The sequence below is a fragment of the Carcharhinus amblyrhynchos genome, chromosome 18, assembly GCF_965287045.1.
Source record: "Carcharhinus amblyrhynchos chromosome 18, sCarAmb.v2.hapA, whole genome shotgun sequence".
Classification (NCBI taxonomy): domain Eukaryota; kingdom Metazoa; phylum Chordata; class Chondrichthyes; order Carcharhiniformes; family Carcharhinidae; genus Carcharhinus; species Carcharhinus amblyrhynchos.
Genome location: NC_137341.1, coordinates 25303001 through 25325720, shown reverse-complemented (window position 1 = coordinate 25325720; position 22720 = coordinate 25303001). Strand labels below are relative to the sequence as shown.

Sequence of the window (22720 nt, the reverse complement as noted above, 5' to 3'; positions counted from 1 at the left end):
TGCAGAAGGTCAAGGGACATGGAGTTGGGGGTAGGGTGTTAGCGTGGATAGAGGATTGGTTGTCAAATAGGAGGCAGAGAGTGGGGGTCAACGGGTGCATTTCAGATTGGCGGATGGTGACTAGTGGAGTGCCCCAGGGGTCGGTGCTGGGGCCTCAGCTTTTTACCATTTATATAGATGATCTGGAGGAGGGAACCGAGTGTAGGGTGTCGAAATTTGCTGATGACACCAAGATAGGGGGAACGGCAAATTGTGCGGAGGGTGTGGAGAGTCTGCAGAAGGATCTAGATAGGCTGGGCGAATGGGCCAGGAAATGGCAAATGGAATTTAATGTTGGCAAGTGTGAGGTGGTCCACTTTGGTAGGAAGAATGGTAGGAAGGACTATTACTTACGGGGCAAAAAACTGCAGCAGGCAACGGTGTAGAGGGACCTCGGGGTCCTTGTGCATGAGTCGCAAAAACCCAGCTTGCAGGTGCAGCAGGTGGTCAGGAAGGCGAATGGGATGCTGGCCTTCATAGCGAGGGGGATTGAATATAAAAGTAGGGAGGTCTTGCTGCAGCTGTATAGGGCATTGGTGAGGCCGCAGCTGGAGTACTGTGTGCAGTTTTGGGCGCCGCACCTGCGCAAGGATATTTTGGCCTTGGAGGGAGTGCAGAGGAGGTTTACTAGGCTGATACCGGAGTTGAGGGGGTTGAGCTATGAGGAGAGGCTGAATAAACTAGGCTTGTACTCGTTAGAGTTTAGAAGAATGAGGGGAGATCTCATTGAGACGTATGAGATGATGAATGGGATGGATAGGATAGAGGTGGAGAGACTCTTCCCGCTCAAAAAAGACAGTAGGACTAGGAGGCACAGCCTCAAGATAAAGGGGAGGCGGTTTAGAACGGAGTTGAGGAGGAACTTCTTCACTCAAAGGTGGTGAATCTCTGGAATTCTCTGCCCGTTGAAGTGGTGGAGGCTGCCTCGCTAAATATTTTTAAGACGCGGGTTGATGGGTTTTTGATAAGAGAGGGGATTAAGGGTTATGGGGAGAAAGCGGGAAAGTGGAACTGAGCAGCGACAGATCAGCCATGATCTTATTGAATGGCGGGGCAGGCTCGAAGGGCTGGATGGCCTACTCCTGCTCCTATTTCTTATGTTCTTATGTCCAAGCCACACACCATCCTTCACTGTCACCGGGTCAAAATCCTGCAACTCCCTTCTGAACAGCACCGTGGATGTACCTACACCACAGACTGTGATCGTTCAAGAGGCAGTGTGTTACCACCTTATTATTATGGAAGATAAAATCTCTTAGAGGGCAATATATTGGCATCGATGGAAGATTGGCTTGCCAGCAGGAGAGAGTAGACACAAATGGGTCATTTTCTGGTTGGCAAGATGTGATGAATAGTGTGCTACAGGGTTCGGGCCTTAACTTTTTACAAATTATATAAATTATTTTGATGAAGGGACTGAAGGTATGGTTGCTAAATTGGCTAATGACACAAAGATAAGATGTGAAAAAGACATAAGGATATAGACAGATTAGGTAAATGGGCAAAGATTTTACAATTGGTGTACAAAGTGGGATCTTATTTGATGGCACAGGAGGCTCAAAGGACTGAGTGGCCAATTTCTGCTCCTAACTCATATGGCTGTATGTACTCGAGGAAAACTAGATATGGGCAATAAATGCAGGCCTTTCTGGGAGTATTCAGATCCCTAGAGTCGCACTGAGAGATCAACTCACCTTTCAAAGGCCTGAAGCAAACAAAGCTTTTATCAAAAAATATTTCCATGCAGACAAGGTCCCTGTAACTATTGAGCAACCATTATGCAAAGTTTATGATTTCAGTTTGCGCTCAGTGCAATAGTCACGCACATTGAAGTTGGGCTGAGAGTGAAGCAACACTCGCAGATCTGAGTGACAGCTTTACCAAAAATAAATGCATTGCACAGACTGAAATCCACTAAATGTGGAACTTAGGCCTCATCTTCTAGTTTTTACTTTACTGAGAAACCTCAAGAGAAAGGGCCATGGGTGAAACCTCGAGGAACTCCCTCAGTACTGCTCTGAGTGACAATTTAGATCATGTGCTCAAGTCTCCAGCATAGATCTTGAACTCCTAGCTTCTAATTTAGAGGTGAGTGTTACCCACCGAACCGTGGCTTACATTCATTGAGCAAGAGAGGAACATGGCCGCGAAGAGTACAAAGGAAGTCCAACTAATCAATGAACTTAGTTATTAAGAGGTTCTGGATTGTCATTTGAAAGAATGGCCGAGGGAGAAGATAGTCATGACTCTGAGATTGAGTAAGATTGAATTGGTGCATGAAAGGAAACTTGGTGAGTCTGAGGGCTCAAAACAACAGAGTACAATGTCACTTGGTATGTAATGGAAAACAGTAAGAGAAGAACAGAGTTTAAAACAGTGCTATGTAAATGAGATGTCACTTGATGAGCAGTGAGAAACAGCCAGAGTGAAGTGGGATTTCAGCTGCTGCCAGGAGCAGAATTTGGACTCGGTGCTTCGTAGATGCCACCCTTCAGCTTGAGAGAATGTAGGGACAGAGAGAATAGTTGACCACCAGACAGTCAAGTAGACACATGCAGGTGGTCCAGGAGTTCACTGAGTACATCCCAATTTCCAACCAGTATTTAATTCTGTATACTGATGAGAGTGATTTGGAGTGCAACCAGGGTCAAGTCCATAGCATCATTGGTAGTAGAAGAAATATTGGAACAGCAATACTGACAGGTGATTTGACAGTTAGGAGAACAAACAAATGTTTCTGCAGCTTCAGAACTGAGTCTGCAGTGGTGTGTAGCCTCTGTGGTGCCAGGTTCAAGGTTGTCACAGAATGGCTGCCGAACACAGAGTGGATGTCATGGTACACATTGATAAGAACAACATAGGCAGAAATTTAGCAAGAATTTAGGGATCAAGACAGGGAAATAGCAAGCAGGACCTCAGAAGTATTAGGGCAGAATTTTCTACCAAGAATTTTAAGTGTCCAATGGGTGAGAAAATGAGAGTATTTTCCCACCTGTTCTTTCAGTAAGCTGACTGTTGTTTATTTACGGCACTCTGTGCAATGCAGAGGACCACAGGATATCAGGAGATTCATGCTAGGCGGGGTATGGCAAGCCTAATCCCATTAGAGAGGAGGGCAGCGAAGTGCTCAGCGCACCATTCTGCATGCGCCTGATCTCCCAGTATATCAGGAGATTGGTTTATATCCCACCCCCAACCCCAAGGACATTGACTGCCCCCCTCCCCCCGTCCCCCATACATTGCTGGTTGCTCGGTCCCCCGCAACCCCCGCCTCTCAGCCCACCCCCTGCCCCCATTGCTGGCCTCTGAACCCCCTGGACATCACCAGCTTCTCAGCCTCTCTCCTCCAAACATTGCCAGCCCGTTATCTGCCCCTTCACCCCACCCGAGACATTGCCAGCCTCAAAGCATCCCCCAGCTACCACCGGCCTCCCCCCAGCCATCACCATCCTTTCACCACCCCCCAGCCCTCCGGACATTGCTGGCCTCTCAGGCTTGCCCCATCTCTGTTCAAGCATTCCCTCTTGCAAAGTTGAGCCCTTCATCATTGCCCTTTCCCCCCGGACGTGGTCCCTTGCAAAGTTAACCCCATCAGCAACCCTGCAGAGCAACTCTTGCCTCCCCCTCTATTGAAACCAAGCAGCCTCTATTCTCCCTGAAATTGAATAATGGACACATGACTCGCCTGAACTGACTGCACCTGAACTCCTTTAACAAGCTGTAACAATGGACACACTGGCAGTCATGCTAGGAAGATGGCACATAGGAGGAGTATTCCACAATTCAGGGATGCTGAGCTAGGCCAGCTGCTGGATGCCATTGAGGGTAAGCGGGAGGTTATGTATGCCCCGACAGGTGGCGACCCAGCATTCAGGCAGCCAATGTGACCTGGTGAGGCACTGCCCCAATAAACTCTACCTGATCACTTCCATCCCTGACCCCCCTATAACCATACATACCCTTCCATACATCAGACTTTCAATCTCCCCTTGTGTCCCCGTAGGATAAGACTGCCCATAACAGGCAGGAGAGGGAAAAAACTGCCAGCAATATCCCCAAGCTTCACCTCCAAACTATCTTTGAGGAGCGTGCCATGGAACTGGCAGGGGAAGGCAGGAAAGAATGGTGACGGACAGCCAGGTCATCGTCCGGTATGTGAGCATCAGCGTTCGGGCAGCCAGTGTGACCTGGTAAGGCACTACCCTGATAAACTAGTCCCAATGACTTGTTACTGACACTAGTCCCTCCCTTGCACTAAATCTTGTGTCCTTTGTTACAGAAAATCAGGAAATGACCAAGATGCCCCACCCCTTCAGCTGTCTTCCCCTGGCCCCACTGAGGCACCCCATGACAGCTCAGATGACATCTTGGAGGTTGGCCTTGAGAAATCCTCTGAGGGCAGCACCATTCATTCGACACAGGCATCTACCACACAATCCAGCAGCGCAGATACTAACACCACAATGGGACATGTTAGTGGTGAGGCCCATGGGTCATTTACTTGTGTGCACAGCATTGCCATTGATGCACATCAAGTGGAGGTGGAAACGTCTGAGGCTTTGGATGTGCGGAAGTCTGCCAGAGGCAAGGAATCAGCTGGCCCCAAGCCAGATGCCAGGCCTCTGGGATTGGTCATCCCGAGGCTGCTGGAGATGCATCATCAGAACCGGGAAATGGTAGAGGGGCTGTCAGTAACGATGCAGCAACTGCAGGCTGTTTGGAGGAGTCCAACAGATATCCGATGCAGGAGATGGTCCCAGCAGAGCATAGAATTCAGGCCAACACTTGTCTCCATGGGTGGCAGAGTGCAAGCCATCCTGGAGACACAGCAGGCCATGGCTTGGGCTGTCACTCTGGAGACACAGCAGGCCCTGGCAGTGGGCCTCGGCAACTTAGCCCAGGCTCACAGGGCTAATGCTGAGGGGCTCCAGAGCTTGGCCCAGTCTCAAAGACCAACACTGAGGGATCACACACTGTGGAGCAAAGACATCTGGGCCTCAAGAACTGGTAGAGCCAGGTGAGGCTGAGGCTTCTGGAGCTCAGTCGTGCTGCCCTGCCATCCCATGAAATGTACCCAGGGCTTACAGATACACCAAGGGAGGAAGGGCTGGAGTCCATGCTGAGGCCTTCCTCCCTTCAGACTTCTGAATCCCCCCTTCTTCACCCCGGAGTATCTCACGGGCAGTGGGATGAACAGGGTGGCACAGCCACATCAGTGTCATCCCTAAGTTGTCCGGGGTCCTCGAGATCTTGGCTCCAAAGGGGATGCCCACCAAAGGTGTCACAGGCCATGGGGTATGTGCAGATCACAGCTCCACCTCCATTGTGCATCCATGGGGGACACCTAGACACAGCAATAAGCAATGCACTGTTAAGAAGTGATAGGGTCACTAAAAGGCACAGTTGAAGGGCAGCACTAGTTAGGGTTTAAGAACATAAGAACATAAGAAATAGGAGCAGGAGTAGGCCATCTAGCCCCTCGAGCCTGCCCGGCCATTCAATAAGATCATGGCTGATCTGTCGTGGCTCAGTTCCACGTTCCCGCCCTCTCCCCATAACCCTTAATCCCCTTGCCTATCAAAAATCTATCAACCCGCGTCTTAAAAATATTGAGCGAGGCAGCCTCCACCACTTCAACGGGCAGAGAATTCCAGAGATTCACCACCCTTTGAGTGAAGAAGTTTCTCCTCAACTCCATTCTAAACCGCCCCCCCTTTATCCTGAGGCTGTGCCCTCTAGTCCTACTGTCCTTTCTGACCGGGAAGAGCCTCTCCACCTCTATCCTATCCATCCCATTCAACATCTTATACGTCTCAGTGAGATCTCCCCTCATTCTTCTAAACTCTAACGAGTACAAGCCTAGTTTATTCAGCCTCTCCTCATAGCTCAACCCCCTCAACTCCGGAATCAGCCTAGTAAACCTCCTCTGCACTCCCTCCAAGGCCAAAATATCTTTGCGCAAGTGCGGCGATCAAAACTGCACCAGTACTCCAGCTGCGGCCTCACCAATGCCCTATACAGCTGCAGCAAGACCTCCCTACTTTTATATTCAATCCCCCTCGCTATGAAGGCCAGCATCCCATTCGCCTTCCTGACCACCTGCTGCACCTGCAAGCTGGGTTTTTGCGACTAATGCACAAGGACCCCGAGGTCCCTCTGCACCGTCGCATGCTGCAGTTTTTCGCCATGTAAGTAATAGTCCTTCCTACCATTATTCCTACCAAAGTGGACAACCTCACATTTGCCAACATTAAATTCCATTTGCCAGTTCCTGGCCCATTAGCCCAGTCTATCTAGATCCTTCTGCAGACTCTCCACACCCTCCGCACAATTTGCTGTTGCACCAATCTTGGTGTCATCAGCAAATTTCGACACCATACACTCAGTTCCCTCCTCCAGATCATCTATATAAATGGTAAATAGCTGAGGCCCCAGCACCGACCCCTGGGGCACTCCACTAGTCACCAACCGCCGATCCGAATAGCACCCATTGACCCCCACTCTCTGCCTCCTATTTGACAGCCAATCCTCTATCCACGCTAACACCCTACCCCCAACTCCATGCCCCCTGACCTTCTGCAATAACCTCTTGTGAGGCACCTTGTCAAACGCCTTCTGAAAATCAAGAAAGACCACATCCACCGGCTCTCCTCTATCCACCGCCCTAGACACATCCTCATAGAACTCCAATAAGTTTGTCAGACACGACTTCCCCTTAACGAAACTGTGCTGCGTCTGCTCTACCAAACAATTCTCCTTAAGATGCGTCGCTATTTTCTCCTTGATCACGGATTCTAACATTTTTCCTACAACAGACGTTAAACTAACCGGCCTATAATTCCCCGCCTTTTGCCTGCCACCCTTCTTAAACAACGGCGTAACATTAGCCGTTTTCCAATCTTCCGGCACTTCCCCGGAATCCAGCGATGTTTGGAAAATAATCACCAAGGCATCCACTATCACCTCCACCATTTCCTTCAGAACCCTTGGATGCATTCCATCCGGTCCTGGGGACTTGTCCACAATGAGTCCCTCCAGTCTGTACATTTGTACATTTGAAAATCAGATATTAAATATTTATTGCGCCCCACAGCTGTGATTAATCTGTCTCTGATTCCACAGGGATGATTGTACCCCGACCCCACGCACAGAGGTGCAGAGCTTGGTGCAGCGCGGTATCAGCCCTTCAGCCAAAAGTGACAGACGGCCTGCCCTGGTTTCCCCAGCATCCATCGGACTCTATGTCAAACACGCCCCATCCCTCCCCAGGCCTCTGCAACGCCACCTCAACGTCCAGAATCATTACCCCACATGCTCATGCCTACAATCCTTACTCATATGTGGGCCCAGGCGCCAATGTGCAGTCGAAGGAGGTAGGAATCAGATTTGTGTGGCACCAGGGCAGCATTACAGTATGCTTCATAACGAGTCACCATCACCCTCCAGCCTGGACCGAAGTTGGCGGTGGGGGGGTGGTCAATTGGGGTTGTGGTGGGTGGGTGGGAGGTTGCAGCTGCCAGACTGCTCGACAGCTAATATGTGAATCTGGCTGGGCTGGGTGCCTCCTTTGTCGCTCTGCCCTGCCCTGTCAGACCCTCACCATTGCTGCCTGTCCTCCATCCTCTGGCTCCTCTTTGGCCTATTCCTCCACATCCTCCGGATGCCACCCCTCATCCCCCTGCTCCTCCTCCAGGTTGTCTGCTCGCTGCTGCAGCGAGTAGTGGAGCGCAAAGCAGAGAACAGTGATGTGGGAGAGCCTCACGGGGCTGTATTCAAGGCAGATGGGGGGAGGGGACAGTCTCTTGACGGTCACAAAATGGGTTCCCATTCAAAGCAGCACTGCAGACTCCATGCTGTGTTAACACCTGGTGGGTGAGCTCCCTTGATTGGGGCAGAAACTGCCATACCTGCTGCCTGTTACTGTTAGTGGGGTCTGGAAGGCAAGGTCTGGAGTCAGCCACAGTGCCTGTCCAGCAGACAGATAGCAAGGAAGCAGGTCAATAACTGGTGGTGGAATTCATGTGGCACCCCTTGAGGGGGAGGGGGGGTGGGGGTGGGGGAAACAGGGGGGTATCTCTGTAGCTAGGCCTATGCACTCACCGTGAGCCTGGTACTAGCAGATCCTTGATCTGCGGAGCTCTTGAGCAGCATGCTTCCCACCTCCCCAATCCACACAGGTCTCCCCACCTCACCCAGCAATTTTGTAGTACCTGCCCTCCTCGGGGGGCTGTAGCTTCATTAATCTTACCTCCTCACTCCCTTTCACTGCTGCCATACCAGGCCCAAACTTATATGGAGCAACTGGAAATGATGCCGGCATGATGTCATGCCAAAGGCGGGGAAACAAAAGAAAGGGGGGAGTAGTGCTGGTCCGACCTTGCTAATAATATGTAAAGGTGCGGTGAAATGTTTAAATACACGTCATGCCCATTTTCAGCATGAACCTGGTCCCACTATGAAAAATGGCCTGGGAAGATCGTGGAGGGCTGGGTGCATTCTGTATTTTTGCACTCCTGCTGATATTTCCCACCCCACTATACTACTAGACTCACACAGTGGGGTGGGAAAATCGCGTCAGTAATGTCTGTATTACTCCTAGTATTTCACACAAATGAATATAAAAAACAGATGAACGCAAGGCTGGAAAGATGGTGCAAGAGAAAGGACTTTAAACTTTTGGGACATTGGAATTGGCTGTGGAAAAGATGGGACCTGTACAGGCTGAACAGGTTGCACCTGTATAGAGCCAGGACAGAGAAAATAATAGATTCTAAATCAGGATTACTGTGCATGTGCAGTAAACTTCATTAGAATCTATTAAATGCATCTGACTTTGGTTAATAAGATTGATGAGTTACAGGCATATATTGATATGTGGCAATATGATTTTGTGGCTATAACAAAGACCTGAGTCAAAGAAAGGTAGAACGGGTGTCAAATATTTCTGGATCCAAGGTGTTCAGGAAAGATGAGAAAGGAAGAAAGGGGAATGGCAATATTGATTAAGGAGAGGGTGGCCATGCTGGGGAAAGAGAATATCCCACAGAGGTCATGGACAGAAGTTATTTGACTAGAACTAAAGAACATTGTTTTGCGTAGTTTTTGGCTACCAACTAGTGGAAAGGATGTAGAGGAATAAATATGCAGGGATTATCACAGAGAGGTGAAATAATTATAGAGTGGTTATAATGAAGAACTTTACTTAGCTGGGAAAGTATTAGAGTAAAGGGCAGGCAGAGGCAAGAGTCCTGAAAGCATGTTCAGTAAGATTTTCCTTATGTTTTCAGTCCAATGAAGAAGGAGGAAATGCTGCTTCTTTGGAATGATGCAGACAAAGTGGGTCAAGTGTCAGCTGGAGGACATTTAGGAAAGAGTGAGCATTGCATCATAAAGTTTAGGTTGACTATGGAAAAGGACAAAAAAAATCCAGAATAAGAATAATTAAATAAGGGAAAGCCAACCAATCTCTCCTTGACATTCAATGGCATTACCATCACTTGATGCCTACTACCAACATGCTGGGAGTTACCAGTGAACAGAAACTGATCTAGGCTAGCCATATAAATAATGTGGCTGCAGCAGCATTTCAGAGGCTAGGAGTCCTGTGGAAGGTAACTTACTTCCTGGATCCCCAAACCTGTCCACCATCAAGTCAGGAATGATGGAATATTCTCCCCTTGCTTGAATGAGTGCATCTCCAATAATACTCAGGAAGCTCAACACTAACGAGGACAAAGCAACCTGCTTGATTGGCACCCCTTTCTCAAATATCCCTCTCTACCACTGGCAAAGGGTAGCAGCTGTGTGTACCATCTATAAGGTGCAATGCAGGCACTCTCCAAGATTTCTTAGGCAGCACCTTCCAAACCCTAAACACTTCTTTCTAGAAGGACAAGGCAGCAGATACCTGGGAACACTACCATCTGGAAAGTTGCCCTCCAAGTCAGTCACCACCCTGACTTGGAAATATATTATTGTTGCTTCACTGTTGCTGGGTCAAAATCCCTCCCTCACTCACAGCACTGTGGGTGTACCTACACCATGGGGAGTGCAGCATTTCAAGAAGGCAGTTCATCACTATCTTTTCAAAGGAAATTAGGGATAGGCATAAATGCTGACCCAGCCATGATGCCAATATCTAATCAAATAATGTTTTTTTTGAAATGGTTAAAAAGCTGAACAATAGGATGGCAAATAAGAGAAACAGAGTATGGAAGGAGACTGGCAGCTAACACACAAAGGGAATCCCAGACTTTGATTAGGTATATAAATAGTGAAAGGGCAATAAAAGCAGGGTTAAGGCTGATTAAGGACCAAAAAGAGATATAAGCATGGAAGCAGGAGTAGCTATTAAATAATACTTTGCATCTATCTTTGCCAAGGAAGAAAATGTCACCCAGGCTATCGTGAAAGATGAGGTAATTAATACATTAGAAGGATTTAAAACTGATAAGGAAGAGGTTTTGGATAAGGCTGGCTATATATAAAGTTGATAAAGCGCCTGGATGGTTGAGATGCATCCAAGGGTACGGAGAGAAGTCAGGGAGGAAACTGGTCATAATTTTCCAGTCTTTCTAAGACTCAGGACTGGAGATTGCAAATATTGTTCAAAAAGAATGTAAAGACAAACCAAGTAACAGCAGACCTATCAGTTTAATTTTGATGCCGGGGAAGCTTTCAGAAACAATATTTCAGGTCAAAATTAATAGTTACACGGACAAATGTGGATTAATTAAGGAAAGCCAGCACAGATTTTTTATGCCAAAATCATGTTAACTAACTTGGGAGTTTTTTTGAAGGGATAACAGAATATGTTGATGAGGGCAATGCTGTTGATGTGATGTACATGGACTTCCAAAGAGAATTCAGCCTCATGGAATAAAAGTAGCAACATTAATATAAAATTATCTGAGTGACAGGGAACAGTGAGTAGTGGTTAATGGATGTTTTTGGTGGAAAATTTGTAGTGGAGTTCCCCTGGGGTCAGTATTGGGACCTTTGCTCTTCCTAATATATATTAATGATCTTAATCTTTCAACATTTGCAATTGGTATAATTATAATGGTAATGGTAGGGCGTTGGGGAGAGTTCAGAACAATGAGATATAGGGGTACAGGTTCATAGCTCCTTGAAAGTGGAGTCACAGGTGGACAGTGTGGTGAAGAAGGCATTTGGCATGCTTGGTTTCATTGGTTAGAACATTGAATGCAGGAGTTGAGACATCTTGTTGAAGTTGTGCAAGACATTGGTAAGGTTACACTTGGAATACTGTATACAGTTTTGGTCTCCCTATTATAGAAAGGATATTATTAACCTAGAAAGAGTGCAGAGAAGATTTACTAGGATGCTACCAGGACTTGATGGATTTAGTTATAAGGAGAGACTGGATAGACTGGGACATTTTTCTCTGGAGCATAGGAGGCTGAGAGGTGACCTTATGGAGGTTTATAAAATAATGAGGGGCACAGATCAGCTAGATAGTGAAAATCTTTTCCTAAAGGTAGGGGAATCTAAAACTAGAGAGCATAGATTTACGGTGAGAGGGGAGAGATACAAAAGTGTTCAGAGGGGCAATTGTTTCACACAGAGGGTGGTGAGTGTCTGGAACAAGCTGCCAGAAGTAGTAGTAGAGGCAGGTACAATTTTTTCTTTTAAAAGGCATTTAGATAGTTACATGGGTACGATGGGTATAGAGCGATACGGGCCAAATGCAGGCAATTGGGATTAGCTTAGGGATTTTAAAAAAGAAAGAACGGCATGGACAAGTTGAGCCAAAGGGCTGTTCCCATGCTGTAAACCTCTATGATTCGATGTATAAAACTGGAAGCATTATGAATTGTGAAAGAACAATGCGGGGAAATGTGAAGCGATTCATTATAGTAGGAAGAACATGAGGAGACAGTACAAAATGAAGTACAATTCCATAGGATTTTTTAAAATCATGCATGGGATATGGGTACCTCTGGCTGGGCCAACATTTATTGTCCTTACACAATTGCTCTTCAACTGAGTGGTTTGCTAGGTCGCGCTGTGGATCTGGAGTCACATATAGGCCAGATTAGTTAGGGACAGCAGGTTTCCTTCCCTAAAGATCATTAGTGAACCAGATGGCTTTTTATGACAATCAACAATGGTTTCATGGTCATCAACAGACTTTTAATGGATTCCTATTTCACCATCTGCTGTGGGATTCAAACTAGTATTGCCAGAGCATTGCCCTGGGACTTGGATTACTAGTTCAGTGACAATGTCACTACACCAGTGCCACCACCTCTCCTAAACAGAGAGAGAGTAGGGGGATCTGGATGTGTATGTGCCTAGTCATTGAAGGGGGCAGGACAGGTTACAAGAGTGGTTAATGAAGCATCCAGTATCATAGACTTTATTAACAGGGGCAAGGAGTACAAGAGCAAGAAGGTTATGCTGAATATGTATAAGACACTAGTCTAACCTCAGCTAGAGTACTGCACCCTGTTCTGGGTACCACATTTAGGAAAAACGTGAAGCATTGGAGACACTGTAGAAAAGATTCATGAGAATGGTCCCAGAGATGACAAACTTCAGTTATGAAAATAGATTGGAGAGGTTGGTACTGTTTTCCTTGGAGCAGGGGGGGCTAAGAGGAGATTTGATGGAGATATTTGATGTGGTGGTGGTGGCAGATTCACTTGAGACTTTCAAAAGAGAATTAGACTGTTTTCTGAAAAGGAAAAATGTGCAGTGCAGTGGAGAGAAGTACAGGAATGGCACTAGATTCATTCAGAGAGCCAGTGAAAACATGATGGGCCGAATGGTCTCCTTCTGTGATACAACAATTCTGTGAATTAGAGAGGAGATACTGTGATGAATCTTCAATTCAGTTAGGCTACAAAGAGGAAGCTGACTGCGTAAGACAGAAAAATTTAGACTTGAGTAAAAACATCAAAGGGAAGTTCAGAGGAGCAATGTTAATACCAAAATCAATAGAAATAGGAGGCAACAGCAAGTGTGAGATTAGACAGCAGCAGTGAGAGAGTAATCATGAATTGGATGACAAGATTTTAATGAATCTGGGGTGATTTAATCCAGGTTAATCCAACTCAGAGTTACTTTGATGAGTTCAGTGATGTAAATCAGATTCCACTATACAAGTAGGTTCTATTGATGAAATTTGAATGGACTGCAAGCTCAAGAGGGATTCAATTCATCATTTGTGAATATAACCATACTCACCATGGCAGCTCATTGATGCATGAAACCTTCTCCACTTTGCAGTTATCAAGCATATTTTCACTGACAATATGTCCAGATTTCTGGCTCAGAAAAGAAAATTATTTTTAGTCTCAAAGTGTGGGATAATTGGACAAAATCCTAACTTAATTACATTTATCTCTGATCGTCTTATAGTAAACACTTCCTGTTTCATCAATAGTATATGGCCAAGAGTAGACAGAATGTTCTTCTCATTGCTCCTAAGGTCTAAATTCAGCGCATGCAATTCTAATGTTAGTGAAGGAGGAACTTAGAGTGGGATGAGATGTATTGAAAGGTGTGTGTGTGTGTGTGTGTGTGTGTGTGTGTGTGTGTGTGTGTGTGTGTGTGTGTGTGTGTGTGTGTGTGTGTGTGTGTGTGTGTTAAGAGTGAGACTTTCTAACATCATGAAGCTAAACAGATTTAAAAATAAAAAAGATCATTGTAATACCTGGAATTTGTCAAAGCTTTCCTTGGACAGGACACTCTTCTGAGGTGAAGGAATTTTCTCCCACCAGCTCTTTTTTGCTCTGTGAAGAGAGAAACATATTCATCTAATGAATCTCTAAGTTATAGCACTGATCTCCTCCTCCCTGCACAGTACATGGTCTGTCTCAGCTGCTACTAGACAGGGAACCAAATATCACATGCTCTCCATCCTAAGAGAGCACTAGAGATGAGGGATCAGCCAATGCAGTCGTGCTCTTTGGCACCTTCTGGTGCCCTTTTCTGCAGTGACATTTGTGAGTTGCCATCAACCAAACTTGTGCTTTTTAATCAAACATCAGCAACAAGTAAGCTGAAATCAAACAATTTTCTGTACCATTAATATTTCCACACATTCAAAACAATTTCCCCTGGGGTCATTGGGTAGCAGGGATTGGGAGTCAAGACTGATTTTTCCACACAGGCTGATGAGATCAGCTAATTCAGCACAAACTATGAACAGAACTTCCTGCATTGTAGACTTTAGGGGACATTTAGTCTGTATCTAACCCATTCTATATCTGTGCTAGGAGTGTTTGATGGCACTGTGTAGAGGCAGGTTTACTATGTATGCAATCGCCGCTGTACCTGCCTAGGAGTGGGTGTGTGATAGGGCAGCGTTGAGGGAGTTTTCGTCTGTATACACAGTTTGAAAAATCACTTACAACTTGAATCCGAAGAAGCAGGAAGCCACAGGTAGAGGGACGAAAATGCACACAAGGACAATTAATGAAGTTGAGATCAAATCAGTGGAAGCTGAAGTGAAAAGAAAATAATTGAATTAGATCATTGTGAAGGATGTTGATGCATGGACTGCAACAGCTCCTTAGGATTAAAGTGATAGTAAACATACAACAATGGGCCATTAAACAGCCATTTTTTGAACAGCCTAGACTTTTTTTTTGGGGGGGGGGGGGGGGGGGGGTGTTGGAGAACACTCAGGACCCCTTCTCTCTGGAAAACAGCAAGAAACGTGAGTACAATATTGACTCATACCCTGGCTTCCTCAACCCACACAGTTCCACCACTTCTCAGAAGAGGTTAAAAGGAGAATTGGTCTGTTCTTTTAGTTTCTCTAACTAACAGGAAATACTTTCTCTCAACTTCTTTCAAAGAACTGGCAGTAGTGGTTGGAAATGTGTTACGAATGCATGCAGGAATGCGTGGTTAGCACTGCTGCCTCGAGGAGTGTTGTGAATAGAGTGGATGAGCTTAGAGCATGGATCACTACTTGGAAATATGATGTGGTGGCCATTACAGAGACTTGGATGACTCAGGGACAGGACTGGTTACTTCAAGTGCCTGGTTTCAGATGTTTCAGAAGGGACAGGAGGGAGGCAAAAGAGGTGGGGAAGTGGCACTGTTGATCAGAGATAGTGTCGTGGCTGCAGAAAAGATGGACGCCATGGAGGGATTGTCTACGGAGTCTGTGGGTGGAGGTTAGGAACAGGAAGGGGTCAATAACTTTACTGGGTATTTTCTATAGGTCTCCCAATAGTAACAGGGATGTTGAGGAGCAGATAGGGAAACAGATCCTAGAAAGGTGTAATAATAAGAGTTGTCGTGATGGGAGATTTTAATTTCCCAAATATTGCTTGGAATCTCCCTAGAGTAAGGGGTTTAGATGGGGAGGAGTTTGTTAGGTGTGTTTAGGAGGGTTTCTTGACACAGTATGTGGATAAGCCTACATGAGGAGAAACTGAACTTGATTTGGTATTGGGAAATGAACTTGGTCAGGTGTCAGATCTCTCAGTGGGAGAGCATTTTGGAGATAGCGATCATAATTCTATCTCCTTTACAATAGCATTGGAGAGAGATAGGATCAGTCAAGTTAGAAAAGTGTTTAATTGGAGTAAGGGGAAATTGTGAGGCTATCAGGCAGGAAATTGGAGGCTTAAATCGGAAATAAGTTTTCTCACGGAAATGTACATAAGAAATGTGGCAAATTTTTAGGGAATATTTGTCTGGAGTTCTGCATAACTTTCCAATGAAACAGGGAAGTTATGGTAGGTTACAGGAACCATGGTGTACAAAGGCTGTAATAAATCTAGTCAAGAAGAAAAGCTTACAAAAGATTCAGAGAGCTAGGTAATGTTAGAGATCTAGAAGACTATACGGCTAATAGGAAGGATCTTAAGAAGGAAAATAGGAAGGATCTTAAGAAGGAAATTAGGAGAGCCAGAAGGGGTCTTGAGGAAGTCTTGGCAGGCAGGATTAAGGAAAACCCCAAGGCATTCTAAAAGTATGTGAAGAGCAAGAGGAAATGACGTGAAAGAATAGGACCTATCAAATGTGACGGTGGAAAGTTTGTATGGAACTGGAAGAAATAGCAGAGGTGCTTAATGAATACTTTACTTCAGTATTCACTATGGAAAAGGATCTTGGTGATTGTAGTGCAGACTTGCAGTGGACTGAAAAGTTTGAGCATGTAGATATTAAGAAAGAGGAAGTGTTGCAGCTTTTGAAAAGCATCAAGTTAGATATGTTGCCAGGTCTGGTTGGGATGTACCGCAGGCCACTGTGGGAGGTGATAGAAGAGATTGCTGAGCCTCTGGTGATGATCTTTGCATCATCAATGGAGATGGGAGAGGTTCCGGAGGATTGGAGGATTGCAGATGTTGTTCCTTTATTCAAGAAAGGGGGTAGAGATAGCCCTGGAAATTATAGACCAGTGAGTCTAACCTCAGTGGTTGGTAAGTTGATGGAGAAGATCCTGAGAGGCAGGATTTATGAACATTTGGAGAGGTATAATATGATTAAGAATAGTTAGCATGGCTTTGTCAAAGGCAGATCATGCCTTACAAGCCTGATTGAATTTTTTGAGGATGTGACTAAACGTATTGATGAAGGAAGAGCAGTAGATGTAGTATACATGGACTTCAGCAAGGCATTTGATAATGTGCCCCATGCAAGGCTTATTGAGAAAGTGAGGGGGCATGGGATCCAAGGGGACATTGCTTTGTACATCCAGAACTGGCTTGCCCACAGAAGGCAAAGAGTGGTTATAGATGAGTCATATTCATGGAGGTCACTCACCAGTGGAGTGCTCTAAGGATCTGTTCTGGGACCCTTACTCTTTGTGATTTTTATAAATGACCTGGATGAGGAAGTGGAGGGATGAGTTATAAAGTTTGCTGATGACACAAAGATTGGAGGTCTTGTGGATAGTGTGGAGGGATGTCAGAATTTGCAGCGAGACATTGATAGGATGCAAGACTGGGTGGAGAAGTGGCAGATGGAGTTCAACCCAGATAAGTGTGAAGTGGTTCATTTTGGCAGGTCAAATAGGATGGCAGAATATAATATTAATGATAGGACTCTTGACAGTGTGGATTGAGGCAGCAGACTGTGTGAACAATAGGAAACCCCGTTCACAACAGTGAGACTGGAAGGTCCTGCTGCTGGCCAATGGCGGGCTGCTTCCACCGCGGTGGGGCAGGGGGCGGGGAGATGGAGGGGAATCATAGTGGGTGGGCACAGTTGGGGTGATAGCAAAATTAATTTACCACTTACTGTAAACCCACACATATTCGCGGCTCCAGTCACTCCATACCCCAGCATAGTTTTGCAATGGTTTAGAGCGAACCTTTATGTGGTAGTCGTATCCAGGATCCAGCAGTGAATGGAGCAGTATTTTCTGATTTGTTGTGTTAACCATCTACATCAAATTCAAGAACAGCAAAAACTAAGCAAAACTCCAACCGCCCATATCACACTCCATCCTCAGCAAGTCAATTCATTTACACAATTAACTAAATTTATTTTCTTTCTTATTCTATTCCTCTTTCCCTGGTGAAGCTTCTCACCACCCTTAGTCTCTCCTATAATAAACAAACAAACAAACAAACAAACAAACAAACAATCTTAAAAATATCCAAACTTGAGAAATCAAATTGTCCTTTTCCTATTTATCTTTGGGTAATGAATTTTCCACTCACTGCCCATGTTTAATTCTGCTTTCTATCTTCCATCAAAGGTACATCAACAAACGAGAAAAGTCCTGAGGAAACTCACCATCCATCTTTTTTTTAAAAATGTAACTATAACTTGCTTCTAATTGGGGAGGTGATCACTGGGGATCTATTCCATTAGGAGATTGTCAGTTACATATCAGGATCCCTTGAAAGGCCAGAAATACACCTCCTTCTAATGGCCAGAATCAAGCCTTTTACTCTTTTCAACTCTTCTGGTAAACCAAGCATTGGACATTTACTCTTTATTTCTGAATTTTATATTTGTTTTCAAATATAAAAAGCAGCGGGGAGTTTCTCAATAACAACCATTCCTCACACCCCTTGGTATTTTCCATGGTTCAAATCTCTTCTTGATCTTTCCACCATGTTAGTAATTTGTCTGAGTCCATAGACCAAACAACCTTCCCCAGTCTATTTGCTGCATGTTGGTTATATGTGGGTGACATGGTGGCACAATGGTTAACACTGCTGCCTCACATTGCCAGGGACCTGGGTTCGATTCCTGCCTTAGATCACTGTCTGTGCAATGCCTGCACGTTCTTGTGACGTCTGCATGGATTTCCTCAGGGTACTATGATTTCCTCCCACAGTCTGAAAGACGTTCTGGTTAGGTGCATTGGCCACGCTGAATTCTCCCTCTGTATACTGAACAGGTGCTGGAGTGTGGTGAGTCGGGGATTTCTACAATAATTTCATTGCAGTGTTAATGTAAGCCTATTTATGGCACTAATAAATAAATTAAAACTAAATATCAGATATCCTCATATGCCCTTCTACAACTTGGGAAGATCTTAAACCTTCAGCAGACCATGGTTTAGGGTGGAAAATTCCACAGGGTTCTCTGTTACCTGCTTCAACTACGTTAGCATAGAACCTGAGAAGATTTATTAAACAGGAAATGAATACATGAAGAATACAGCCTTGATTATTAAAAATAAGAAAACATCTGTACTGAATTGGAGCAGGCATAAAGGGTTGAATATTAATCTTACAAGGCAGATTTTGCTGCTTACCTACACCTCTCTGATAGCCTCAGATGGACTACCTATTGGGACAAGGCAGGCTAAGAGATTGTTCTGCTCTGACAAAGGGTTATCTTGATTCGAAACGTTGGCTCTATTCTCTCCCCACGGGTGCTGTCAGACCAGCATTTTCTGTTTTTGTTTCAGATTCCAGCAATTGCAGTATTTTGCTTTTAACTAAGAGATTGTTTCTAAATTTGACTGGGACAAGCAATATTTAAACAAGTATGCTGAAACTCAAACATAGCTGCTTATTAAACATTGCATGTGAAACTTTCAACTTCAGTGAGGGTTTAAAGCAAGCAAATCGTTTCAGATTCTGGCCTTCTTAACTGGAAGTCGTGCAAAAGCCTCAAAAGAAAGATGCAATTTTAATACTGAGTTCGAAGGCCTTCAGTTATCATAGTAGCTTTAGAGAGACTTTGAACAGGTTTGATTATATGGACCAGTACATAAATTTAAAATAGCTCAAGAGAAGGTAGTCCTGAAGTTGGGACACAAACCTTCCAGTTCCCTCCTGTTCTCATATAAGCGACTTGATACTCCAGATTGTTTTTAATGCTGTTGTCCTTGTAATCATCATCCCAGACCAAGAACTTCTCGTTATTTTCTGATGTGTTTACCGTGAGGTTGTGCGGAGCCAACGGTTTGACTGGAAGAAATGTTTCAATAATTTAGGGAACGTCACCATATTCTAACTTTACACAAGCAAAGCATGGACAAGAAAACTCCACTTTACTCTGTGGCCATGTACAGTCCGCAAAAACCACTGACTTTAGCAATGAACTCAGAGCAGACACGTCTGTTAAAATATGGATTCTACTCCACCTATTGCCATCTCTATGGTCACTCAACTCAAAGACCTATCTATTCAACCCTAGCGATCCCATATCCTGATATCTCAGCTTGTCTCAGTATCCTGGACTAAGGAGGAGGAGATCAACTCAGCTTTCAGGTGTTGGTAATTTCTAGCACACCTGAATAGCAGTTTTAAGTGTGTATTTTCATAGAGTGAAGACATCAGAACGGCCAATTTGCCCTTGAAAGCCATCAAAATCCCATGAGACATTCCATGACAGGGCCATAACTGAGAGAAAGGTTAGCCTCATGCGTGGAAGTGACAGAATGTGAGAAGTTGCTCTTCCAATCACGGGCTGTTCCTAGACAGCAAGAGAGAAACTGCAGGAAGAGCGAGCAAGAAACTGCGGAGGTGGTGGGGAGGCAAGAGCGAGATTATTACGGTGAGTGAGATCGCAGGAGTTGGATGAATTTGTGGGTGGCAGAGGCATTGGGAAGTGGATACCTTGAGTTCTCACTCTTGACTAATAAATTTTTCAACTTTTTAATGTTATGCTATAATCGGCTCAGTTAATTGATATGCCCTTTTAATTTCTCAAAATGTTTCCTAACCATATTTACTTGTCAGGTCATGTGCAGAATGTTGTAATTAAAAGTGGACCTGGTGTTGACTTAATTTGCAACAAAATATTTGAAGAATTTTCTTGTGTATATGTAACGCAGTGAAAACAGTAACTGCCTGATTGAAATCCTTCAGCACATTAGTTGCGACCTTACAAATCTTGGAAGGTTGTGTTTTGGGTGCTGGCTCTTTGTGTGTAGAATGTGTATGCATGTCAGTTATTTTGCAAAAAGCTTTTGTTGCTAGCATATACCTGCTATTTTCACGTGTCAGTTTAACTACTGTGGTGTCTCCAAAATTAATGTGCTGTGGCATTAAGTTCAATGGAAGGTGATAATTATAGAAGGCATTGATGAATTCTGTTCTGTGAGAGTTCAAATTGGCACAGTGGTATTGTCACTGGACTAATAATCCAGAGAGCCAGAGTAATGCTCTATAGACCATGGCAGATGGTGGAATTTGAATTCAATAAAAATCTGGAATTAAAATTCTAATGATGACTATGAAACCATTGTCAATTGTCGTTAAAATCCATCTAGTTCACTAATGTCCTTCAGGGAGGGAAATCTGCTGTCTTTATCTGGTCTGACCTACATGTGATTTCAGCATCACAGCAATGTGGTTGACTCTTAATTGCCCTCAGGGATGGGCAACAAATGCTGGCCCAGCCAGCGACACCCACATCGGATGAATGATTGAAGAAAGGTCATATGTCATCCAAATATCTGTAGTAACACATGGGAAGCATAGGATACTTTTTAAAATACGCTCTGTTCCTATTTTGCCATGTAAATGTTTGCAGCAACTGTGCATATTCCTTAACCATTGATCTGAAGTCTTTGATTGAAGATAAAATTAATTTTTGAATTCCAAGTTGTTTTTTGTTAAACCCAAACATAGTAACTAGATTATAACTTCATCTGGTATGTCAGGCTGTGAAAATTTATTGCAGATATTTCGGACTGTCAGCATATCTGTGTGTGTTTTTATGTTTGTGTGCAGAATTTCACCATCCATTGTAACAAATATGGCATTGAGGAGTATAGCAAGGGAATTAGCCACTTCTATAAAGTATTATTGTGTTAGATGTAACTAAGGTGCATCAGTGCTAAGGCGTTCCAATTTATGCCTCATTATAGCATGAATGATCATACAAGAAGATGCAATACCTTGGAAAAAAGTCACTGAAAAGAAAGTTTAACCCCAGCAGGTAACATATGAATAATAACTTATTGGAAGATGTCTAGTGCTGCAACTCGCCACAAAACCCACAAAAGAGTCAGTATCAAACCTCCACTTGACATGAAGAGATATTTATTCTCCAACATTTGTTTCAAACTATCATCAAGAAACAATGAACCAGGAACCTACTTACTGCTCTGTGATGGCGTAACACATTTGGAGAGAACTTTATTTCCTTTGAAAATGACCCTAATTTCATATACGGCATAAAATACCAAAGTCTGTGTCATGATACTACTCTGACAAATTGATCCTGGAAGCGTTTTAATTTCTTTTACCCTAAGAAACAGAAAGAAAGAGACATTGTTTTTCAATTTTGATTTGGTTTTAATTTCCAGTTCTTACGGTACCATTAACACAGGACTGTGCAAAGATGTGTAGGTGAAAATATGGTTACTTACTCCTTGGTAATATTCACCAACTCATATTGCAGCTTGTAATCAGTTGAACAGTTTGTGTTTGGGTCTACATTCCAGGTGCAGGTAATTTCCTTGAGATAGTCATTGTAACACTCAAGATACTTTGGCTGACTATCATTTCCAGCTGTAAATCAGTAACATTCGTCAGTCACACCCTGTTCCCACTCAGTTTCAAGTTTCAAAAGTTAAGAATCAACAAGAATACAAACATGTCGGAGGATCTGAGGGAGGTGTGGAACACAGGACAGCACGAACCAGAACATCACACTTTGTTAATTATATAACTCAAGCAACAGGTATTAGGGTTCTGGACCTGAACCCCAAGGTAGATAATGAAACCAACCTAGACCCCAAGAATTTTTCTATTTTGGCATAAATATGACAATAGGATTCTTCACTCCTGGAATAATTTCCCTGACAAATTAGGAATCCTTCATAGTAAAACTAATTATTTAATAGCAGCTTAACCAATACCTGTTTGAACAATATTTAAACATGAAAAGAAACAACACTAATTTCTAACTTTCTAACTAATTTCACTCTCAGGGGGTGGGGGGGGGGGGGTGTTGGGGTTGTGGTGGGACGTGGGGGCGTGGGGGGTGGGGTGGTTGGGGATTAGGGGTGGTGGTGGTGGGGGCAGTAGGGTGGCTAGCACTGTTGCTTCACAACGCCAGGGATCCAGGTTCGATTTCCGGCTTGGGTCACTGTCTGTGTGGAATCTGCATGTTCTCCCCACGACTGCATAGGTTTTCTCCTGGTGCTCCAGTTTCCTCCCACAGTCCAAAAGACGTGCTGGTTAGGTGCAATGGCCATGTTAAGTTCTCTCTCAGTGTACCCAAACAGGCGCCGGAGTGTGGCATCTAGGGGATTTTCACAGTATCTTAAGGC

The 22720-nt window shown here is 44.5% G+C and overlaps 1 protein-coding gene across 2 annotated transcripts in view; it reads right to left on the bottom strand.

Moving 5' to 3' along the window:
* The window catches only part of LOC145354930 (uncharacterized), a 33609-nt gene that overhangs the window by 5525 nt on the left and 5364 nt on the right, over nt 1–22720 (bottom strand). For both annotated transcript variants that reach the window (XM_080206588.1, XM_080206589.1), the window contains exons 3-9: nt 21815–21956; nt 21547–21692; nt 19255–19403; nt 17269–17413; nt 14421–14511; nt 13721–13799; nt 13252–13331 (exon numbers count right to left, since the gene is read on the bottom strand). In XM_080206588.1, the coding sequence (XP_080062714.1) occupies nt 13252–13331; nt 13721–13799; nt 14421–14511; nt 17269–17413; nt 19255–19403; nt 21547–21692; nt 21815–21956 (832 nt within the window). The remainder of the gene's footprint in view (nt 1–13251; nt 13332–13720; nt 13800–14420; nt 14512–17268; nt 17414–19254; nt 19404–21546; nt 21693–21814; nt 21957–22720) is intronic.